Genomic DNA, 10,447 nt, shown 5'->3' on the forward strand with positions numbered 1-10,447 from the left:
TTAAAGATAAGTTTCCCATACCTTAGTTAATTATGAAGTTTTAAGAGTGAAGATCAATCAACCACATACCTCCGCTTTACTATCTTCTAAAAGTATTTTCTCCTCTTCAATATGTTTATAACTGCTAAATAAACCTATCTCCCAGATATTTGAACACGTGTTCATTCAATCCTAAACACACATCTCTAACCAACAAACCAACACATTACATTGAAAGTATAGAACATCATAAATTTAACAACCATACAATAACATGGGTTACACTTATATCCACAAAATAAATAAACTAACATAGAATTTTATATTTTATTCAAGACTTGCACACCAACTAAGCTACAAAACACCTTGTGAACTCATGCAGATTTTAATAAAACATACTCAAATCTTATTTATAAACTCTACATTTTCTCGGGTCTTACATATCACATTCCCTTTCTACAATAGTTTTGTACCTCATTAAACTTCAAAATAACAACATTAAAGATTCAATCAAATACCAATTCACAGTCATACATAGCATTATGCTTCAATATAAAACATTCACTCATCGATACACCAACATCATTCAACAATCATCTCAATTGATAACATATTCAATCAAACATTAATCTACTTCCTTGGTTGAAAAGCTCAAACAACTTTAGTAAGCAAACTACTTTTGCCTGAGCTTAATTAACTCTCTTTTTACTTACAAGATCGTAGAATTATGATTAGGGTAAGTACTTAAGACCACTATTAAAAAAAAGTAGGAAAAGAAAGTTAATGCACGTGTGTTCAATCTGTTTGTATGTCTTAAAATGAAAATCAAAAGAAAAAAGAGAGTAGAAGCTAACTTACTCAGTAATAAAAACTGATCAGTTGAAAATGAAGAGTACGCGACAATAATCGTCTAAGAACCTTTGCGGCATGGATATCTCAAAAGTTAGAACTTTTATTGAAATACGAAGGAAGACTCAAAAGATGAGATTTGGAGAGATAACGAATGTTTCAGACAATGAAGCGTGTTAATTATATTATTGAATTATTTTAACATTTAAATAATTAGTCTCATATTTTAAAACAAATATAAATTTAATACTTTATTTTATAGGTTATTACATGTATTATTGATCTTATACTTAAATATATCAAAATATCTAAAGGATCACAAGAAAAATATGTATAAATATAGAAAAACATGTATAAATATAGTGATTTAGTTAGTATGGAGATTAATCTCTTTGCAAATTTATTTGAACAAATTTATTCAAATGAAAATTGGTTGATCTCATCTTATGAAAATATTAATAAATAAATTTTAACAAAAATCTTATATGATAAAAGGTAATATGTAATGAAATACCATTCTCTTTAGTTAAGCAAATGTGTAAGGGTACCCTTTGCATGAAATAAAGTATGTGGAGTTAATTTTAAGCATTGAAGGAAAAATTAACACGTGTTTTAATTTTAGTTATTTTTAACCTACAAAAAAGTTTGAGGTATATTATGAAAGGAAAATGACAACTTTCATGACAACTCACAAAGACCCTCGTTGCTTTGAGATCTTCTTCTACAAAGAAAAAACTGTACAAATGTATACAAAATTAATAATACGATGAAAAATTATATATTCATCTAAGAATATTTCTGCTGTAATTTTTATTTTTACAGTAATGATATTTTTAAGCAAAGAAAGAGGGCTGTATATATTTGAAAAGAGAGGGCTACAAAAAAAAAAGTTTGTGTAAATATAGTAGGCCCATTTTGAAAACACAGTCTAGGAAGGCCCAACCCAAATTCTCTAGGGTTTGTAGATCTATAAGTCACCAAACCCTCGTTTATTCGCGACCTCAGTTTCAGAGAGAGTGAGACGGTACAGAGAGAGGCGCAAAAATGGTGAAGTTTCTGAAGCCGAACAAAGCAGTGATAGTGCTGCAGGGCCGTTACGCGGGGAAGAAGGCGGTGATAGTGCGAACCTTCGATGACGGCACGCGCGAGCGCCCCTACGGTCACTGTTTGGTTGCAGGAATAAAGAAGTATCCTAGCAAGGTCATAAAGAAGGACTCGGCCAAGAAGACCGCCAAGAAGTCGCGCGTGAAGGCCTTCATCAAGCTCGTCAATTACCAGCACTTGATGCCCACTCGCTACACGCTCGACGTGGACCTCAAGGACGCCGTCAACCCCGATGTCCTCAACGCCAAGGATAAGAAGGTCACCGCCCTAAAGGAGACCAAGAAGCGCCTTGAGGATCGCTTCAAAACCGGCAAGAACCGGTGGTTCTTTACCAAGCTCAGGTTCTGAGCTAAATTGTACGCTTTTGTTTTCAACCGTTTTCATTGGATCTCCCTTTGTCGTTTTAATTATTGCTTTATAATGTTATTTTGAGGTTAGATTTTTAAACTGTTGTTTAAATTTTGGCTCAATTGAATGTTTAATGTGCTTGTGGAGATTATAAATGGAGCTTTTAGGGATTATAGATCGAATGCCTTTGGTTTGAATGTGACGAATTTGCGATTTGCCTGATTATGTTCTTCGATTTTGATAGTTAGCCGCGTTCTGCCTTCAACCACATAGTTATAACAAGGCAAAATTAAAAAGTAAGAAATCATATACTTAGTTTAAAATGTTGAGACTTCAACACATATGACTTAATAACGTATTCAGCCATTGAAGTTTCGAATTATTGTTTATAATCTGCCTTGCTCCATCCAGATTTAATCCCCTTGTTTTAGAGATATCAAATCTAATTTCTCATTTGGTCGTTTCATGTATACACTGATTTTGCTGTATCCGAGTTATTGGTATAAAGACGGAAATTTGATTGAAATTCACGTTTAGGTGTTACCCTTTTTTGGTTTTAGGGTTTGACTATGGTCTGTCTGGGTTAGAGTTTATGAGATTGATTTTGGATGAAGATGTTTTGGAATAGAAATGCATGCGGGTTGGTACTGCAATGTGTGGTGATTTGCAGTTATCTTGATATACGCTGCATTACTTAGCTTCAGCGTCCACTGGCGTCGTTGATGGAACAGAATTCAAGTCAGGATGATTGTTCGCGTAACTAATAAGATTATTATTGTATTAAGACTTATGGTTTTTGAATATCTAATTAAGTATTTAAAACTTTTAATTTTTTTTTATATTTATTAGTTTATTAACATTACTGCAATATTAAATTATTATAATATATGAATACAGTAGTTAATGGTATATTAGGACGTTATTCTGGGTACATTTAGCCAATTAAAGATTATAGCAAGATTATAAGAAGTACTATCGTGCTTGCATTTGATTCTATTCGAATTTTGATTACTGTATATACCATCTTAAAAGTTTACGGTGTGATTTTATTGGCAGATTAATCAGTAATTTTTTTAAAAGGGAACGAAAGTGATATATAAGGAGTGATATTAATGTGTAGGTTAGCATTTTAGCAACACAAAATTAGTCATATGATATTGTGTAGGTTAATATTTTAGCAACATAAAATTTACAAAATTAAACAATACAATTTGATGTGATTAAACATATTTGAACTTAATCCTAATACGTGTGTAACTTATCACAAAATTTGTGTTAAAAACTGTAATACATAGAATGAACAAGAGTCAAATAACCTGCCTTTTATCATTAAGCCCTTTAAACAAATCAAAACAAAAACATTTAAGGGACAAATACCATGAACATATATTACACAAATCATTAAACTTCATGTAATAGCCAATTAGGAGGTAACAAATAGAGCAAATTCCTGAATCAACAACCGATTCAAGGGAAGCAAATAACTTACATTTTAATATTATAATTATTTACTAATTTATTTTAGAGTCAAATATTCTCTACAACCACACAATATAACTAAATCGAACTCTCAACTAAACTTTTTATATTCTAAAATAACAATAGATTGAGTTAACCGATTATGATAAATAAATTATGTTTTAATTTTTAACTTATATCTCTAAAATCTTATATATGTATGTGTGTGTATATATATATTTCTAACATGCACTTGTAATATATTTTTATCTAATATGTATTTTTAACATAAAAAGTTGTAATTCCATAATCATAATTTAAAAAAAAAATGGTTGAAATTTTGTATTATCTGGTTTTAATTTTTTTTATCTATACTTTATACTGCTATTGTATTCATGCTCTTTTAAATTTTAACTAAATTATATAACTCAAGTTTTACAATTAAATTTACTTTACTTTAATTAAACTCTCAAATATAAAGTTTATATAAATAAAATGGAAAGACAAGTAGATATAAGGTCAGACAAATGTGGTGGATATTACGAGAAATATGATGAAAATGGACCACATCTTAGTCTATTTGTTAAGTTTATTGAGAAATGTGATATTTGTGCTCAATACACAATGCCATACATATCAAAACAAAATGGTGTATTAAAAAGACGTAATTAAATCTTAATTGATATAGTTAGGAGTATATGAAGTAATTCATGTTTACTCGTATCATTTTGGAAGTATGAGACTATCATGTATTTGTTGAATATGGTTCTTAGTAAAGTTGTTCAAAAGACTCATATTGAATTATGGTCAAGTAGCAAGTCTAGTTTGAGACACTTGTATGTTTGAGATAAGAATATACAATTCACAAAAAAATAAATTAGATAAAAGAATGATCAGTGGATGTTATTAGATAAAAGAATGATCAGTGGATATTTCATTGATGATCCAAGAAAATCAATAGTGTATATCTTTTATTGTCCTACCATAATACAAAAACTTTTAAATCTGGAAATGTTCAGTTAATTAAGAAGGGTGAAATCAGTATGAGTGAAGATTCATAAAATATGGATATTAAGGAAGTTAGAGTACAAATTCTTGTAGTTAGTACTTCTTTTTTAAGATTTGTTGTTTCCATGTTGTAGAACCACACAACAATCAATAACAACAAATCTTAAAGAAGTAGTACTAGCTACAACAAATTAATGATTATAAGGTTAACAATGAACCGATAGTAAAATAACCATTAAAAGTAGTATTAAGAAGATCTCACAAAGAAAGATATGTATGATATTTTAAGTTATTGTGTGGTTCATCTACAAGAGTATAAAATGACTTAAGTATTGATAGCGACACTATTGCATTTTCAAAAGTCACTAATGGTGATAATTGTGCTAAGTGCTTAGATGTTATGAAATACGAGCTTAAATTAATGGCACAGAATGTTGTATGAGACCTTGTGAAATTGTCAAAAGGATGCGATAAAGTTAGGTGTAAATGGGTCTTTATGACTAAATGTAAATCCCATGGCAATATCAAATGTTACTAGACTTAACTTGTTGTCAAATGTTTTACTCATAAAGATGACATTGATTATAAGAAAACATTTTTGTTTGTTTCAAAGAAAGATTCTTTTAGAATTATCATGGTATTAGTAGCTCATTATGATCTTGAGTTACGTCAAATGTGTGTTAAACTTGTCTTTCTGAATGAAGATTTATAAGGAAGTTTATATGGATCAACCGACAAGGTTCCTTAAAGAAGTAAAGGAGTACACGATGTCTGTAAACTTAATAAATCAATACATGGACTTAAGCAAACTTCTTAGCGGTGGTATACTAAGTTCAATAATACTATTATGTTATTTGGATTAAGGAAAACATTGTTGATCAATGTATATATCTGAAGGTAAGTGGGAGGAAGTTTATGTTTCTAATTCTATATGTTGATGATATTTTGCTTGCGACTAATGATCTTGGTCTATTAAGTAAGATTGGGAGGGAGGTTTGTCTTTAACAACTTTAAAATAAAAGATATGGATAAGACATGTTATATAATATGAATAAAAATATTTCGTAATAGATCATAATGATGGTTACATTGATATGAGAAAGCATATACTAAGCTTAATACCCTATTTTGTCCCCAGTTTCGCTCGAAAATGTCAAATTAGTTCATCATTTAAGAAATGCATCAATTACGTCCTTACTTAATAAAATTTGCATCAATGAAATCCTTTCCATTAAATCCGTACAAACGACGTTAATTATTTTTCTCTCTCTTCTACTTTTTCTACTTTTTCTGCTTTTTTTGTGCAACGCAACAACTTTTTCTCTCTCTTCTACTATTCTTCTTATTTCTCTTCTCGATGATTTCATAAGCTGGATTAACAAGGTTTCCATCAGAATCATACTTGAATAAGCGTGATACTCCAGTCATATTAACCTCATAAATATGTTTACGCAGCAAATTTCCTTCGTTAAAGATCTTCACAGCATCAAGATGCATGTTGTCTCCACGTATTTGAGATAACTTTGGATCATGTGAAAATGTAATTTGATTCCCTCGTTTGAAAAATGCATCAAGTGCATGAGCAAGAGCAAAAACAGTATCATATGCAAAGATACCATAAGTACTCAAACCAAGGGTACCATTACCATTCTTTCCAGAAGTAGTCATGTTTGTCCACCTAGAAATAAACCATCTTTTGAGCTTTGAATCTGGTACATACATACGTAGTGCAATGACCCCTTGCATGTCATTTGTTGCATCTGGAGATAGGGGACTATGTATATCCAGCCAAGTAGATAGAAAAGTAGTTGTTATCCAGACATAACCATTTTCCATCATCCCAAGAGACTTTGCCACACTTAAGACTTTTGGACCCCAAGTAGTACTTGTGTGAAGATATAACCCGGGATTCTGCCAGGGCCACCTGAACAAGTACATCAGTAATCTCCTCTCTAGTTGCCTCAGGAGTCATAGGTGCTTTAAATGAAATCTTCCAACGCCTCTCGGCAAGCTTATCCCCTAATGCACCCATTCCATTCCTCCCATGGTCATCGTCACCATAAACTGCAATTACCTCTCTCCATTGAAAGTAGTTAACGAGGTATGCTATTGCAGTCATCTCATAGATGTCACTAAAAGCAATTTTAATAAAGAATGGGAATTGAAGAGAAGAAAGGGTAGGGTCAGTGGCTGTAAATGATAGCAAAGGAACTTGGAGCTCATTTGCTATATGAGATATGACATGAGCCGTTGTAGAGGTCTGGGGACCAATTATAGCCACAATTATAATTGGTAGAAGAGAGAGAAGAAGAATAGTAGAAGAGAGAAAAAAGCTGTTGCGTTGCAGAGAAAAAGTAGAAAAAGTAGATGAGAGAGAAAAATAATTAACGCCGTTTGTACGGATTTAACGGAAGAGATTTCATTGATGCAAATTTTATTAAGTAAGGACATAATTGATGCATTTTTTAAAGGATGAACTAATTTGACATTTTTTAGCGAAACTGGGGACAAAATAGGGTATTAAGCCCATATACTAATAAAGTTTTAAAGAGATTTAAAATGGATAGATGTTAAACATTTTTCATTCCAATACATAAAGGAGATAAATACAGTCTCATGCAATGTCTAAAGAATGATTTGGAATAAAAGTAAATTACAAATATCTCTTATACATTTGTTATTAAGAGTTTGATGTATTCTCAAACATGTACGATGCCAAATATTAGCTTTGCAGTTGGTATGCTTGGTAGATATGAAAGTAATCCAAGGTTCAATCATTGGCAAGTTGTAAAGAAAGTTTAAGATAGATATGAGGAACAAAGAAACACATGTTTACTTATAGGAAATCCTATCACCTCAAAGTGATTGGTTATACAAATTCAAACTTTGTTGACTGTAGGGATACAAGAAAGTCCATATTTGGTTATGTGTATCTTTTAATCGGATGAGCAATTTCATAAAAAAGGTGTGAAACAGTCTATCATTATTGCATCCACTATGGAAGCTAAATTTGTGGAATGCTTTGAGACCACAATTCAAGCTTATTAGTTATGAAACTTTATTTTAGAACTTGAAGCAGTAAGCCGTTGAAAATTTATCATGATAATTCTGCAATAGTCTTCCTTTTTAAGAGTGACAAGTATTCCAAAGGCGCTAAACATATGAAATTGAAATACTTTATCGTTAAAAAATAAGTTCATAATCATAAAGCGTTAATATAACAAGTTAGCATTGATATTATAATTGTTGACTCTTTAACAAAAGGGTTACCACCCAATTTTTTTGCCGACCTGGAGAATATGGACATTATGTCTATCATTGAATGTTAATGTTATTAATGCTTATGTGACACTCTAAGCTTTTTAATTCATAAGTTTATGAGATTTGTGTTTTTTTTCTTTGTGTGCATGTGCATGCAAATTACAATAAGAAAAACAAATTATGTTATTGTTATTAAAAATGACATTATCTTTGAACCCGACTTCTCGTTGCAAAGTTATATTAAGGAAAAAAGGATTATACAATAGTAATGGAAGAGAACATGTGGTCTGAATGGTTTGCAACTGCCATGACTCTTGTTATTTCTCTATGTTTAATTATGAATAATAATTGAACCAATTTATGTAATGTTATGACCATATGAGTCAAGTAGAAGAATTTTAAAATTAATTGACAAATTAATTATTATGTGACTCCTTAAAATAAATATTATGATGAACCTAAATGTGGTTTAATAAAATACAAGGACTCATGGGTTATTATGAGAAGTTATATTAAAATAAAATAAAAACAAATTTAATGGATATTGGTTAATAAAAGAGGATTATGGTTTTGTATTTGGCCATAATGTTCTTTTCGAGTAAGTCATCAAGAAAGTGTGACAAGAAAAAAAAAAAAGACAAAGAACCATGTGTTGAACCGATTTAATTGAAACACTCTAGGAGTGTTTGTCTTTGAGTATGCATCCCAAAACAAATTAACTACTACTTTATAATAGACATGATTATGAGAAATTAAAAGGTTTCTATTATTTTTTAACACAATATATGAGTTATCATATTTTCTTAACATTTTCCTACTACTCTATAATAGACACAATTATGTGAAATTAAAAGGTTTTTATTATTTTTTAACACAATATATGGATTATCATGTTTTCTTAACATTTTGCTTTGTCCCAAACAACTTTCCACTTATTCCTCACCATCTCATTCAATCATTATATTGCTTTTTTCATTCTTATATGGTAATAATAATAATAATTAAATTTGGTCTTAATCATTTTGACTAACATAATAATTGTAATGGTTGTACCAACTATTTTAATAATTTAAATTATATCATCATATCATATGAATCTAATGTCCATGTCAAAATATTGAAATTCAACACATGTATAAATATTTATTTTTTAAAAATGTTCTATAGTGATTGTTTGTTAGTTGAAAAATTGTTTAATAGTTATGTAAATGTAAACCGGTGTTTAATAACTTTAAATTTGTCTATTAATGTAAGTGTTCAATGACTTACTAATTTGATGAACCAATGATCATTTCCTATGTTTTACTATGTTAGTTAGAAGTTTTGTATACTTGTAATTAACAAGTTATTGTCTAATACCTAGAGGCATACACTTTCTTAAAAAAATTAATATATTAAGTTACAATTAAATACCTATTAGGTAAGCTAACCAATAAAATAATTATGTTTAGTTTCCACATTAGTATTACATTATTTCTCTGGTTCTTTGAACTCATTTTTACAATGTCCAATATTTGATATAAATATTTTTTAAGAGTGACAGTCTCAAACATCCGTTTTCAATTAAAAAAACATAAATTCATCTTGTTCAAAATTTCAAAAACACAAAATACAAGTAAAAAAAATATAATACTGATAATTTATAATGTTATAATTATTTACATATCTATTAATTTGAAAATTGATGATGTACCCACATGTTTTTTACTTAGGAGAATCAACACAATTTCCAATAAATATTCTTTCATGAAAAATAATATCATAAAATGATATGATAAGATTGAAGTGGTTGCCCATATAAAGATTCTGACATGACTGGACAATGTTAATTTGAAAGAAATAATAAAAAGTGTTATATGATAATTCAATTTAGCTATAATGTCTATTTGTTTTTTTCTATGAATTTTTCACTTACTACACATGTTTAAATTATTCGCAAAAAGTTAATCGAGTCCCTCCATTATAAATAATAAATTGTATTATTATACTAATTTATAACATCTTTTATTCTTCATAATTTTTTATTTACTTTTGGTAAAAATAATTATTAATAATAAAAATGACGAAGATGTCCATTAGGTAAAACTTAAACCTAAACTTATTTTTAACTTGTTTTTATGTGCACAATTAAAATATCTTCATTTACATTAAGATGACACTTAATTGCTAGAGTATCTTCTGACTCACAAAATCCTTTATAATAAGTAGGATGAGTACCAAATCCACAATATTATGACAAATTTATACCAAAATTTAAAAATGCTATTGAATGACAATAATTGTGCTCAATAAATTATGATATTAGTGCTTTTCTATACCTATTACCTTTTTTTTGACCTCTAAAAGGGTTTTAAATAAAAACAAAATATATTAAAAGATAACTTAGGAAAAGACTCTACAAATATATTAAATAATTATTTATTATAAAAAATCATCTGCA

At 29.3% G+C, this 10,447-nt stretch overlaps 1 protein-coding gene across 1 annotated transcript; it reads left to right on the plus strand.

Moving 5' to 3' along the window:
• Positions 1-1,818: 1,818 nt before the first annotated feature.
• LOC124838918 (large ribosomal subunit protein eL27) lies at positions 1,819-2,455 on the plus strand. Its single transcript, XM_047314644.2, has one exon. The coding sequence runs from the start codon at positions 1,873-1,875 to the stop codon at positions 2,278-2,280; it is 408 nt and encodes a 135-aa protein (XP_047170600.1). The 5' UTR covers positions 1,819-1,872; the 3' UTR covers positions 2,281-2,455.
• The last annotated feature ends 7,992 nt before the right edge of the window (positions 2,456-10,447 follow it).

This window comes from Vigna umbellata, chromosome 2 (genome assembly GCF_029865625.1).
Source record: "Vigna umbellata cultivar VRB3 chromosome 2, Vumbellata_1.0, whole genome shotgun sequence".
In the NCBI taxonomy this organism is placed as follows: Eukaryota; Viridiplantae; Streptophyta; class Magnoliopsida; order Fabales; family Fabaceae; genus Vigna; species Vigna umbellata.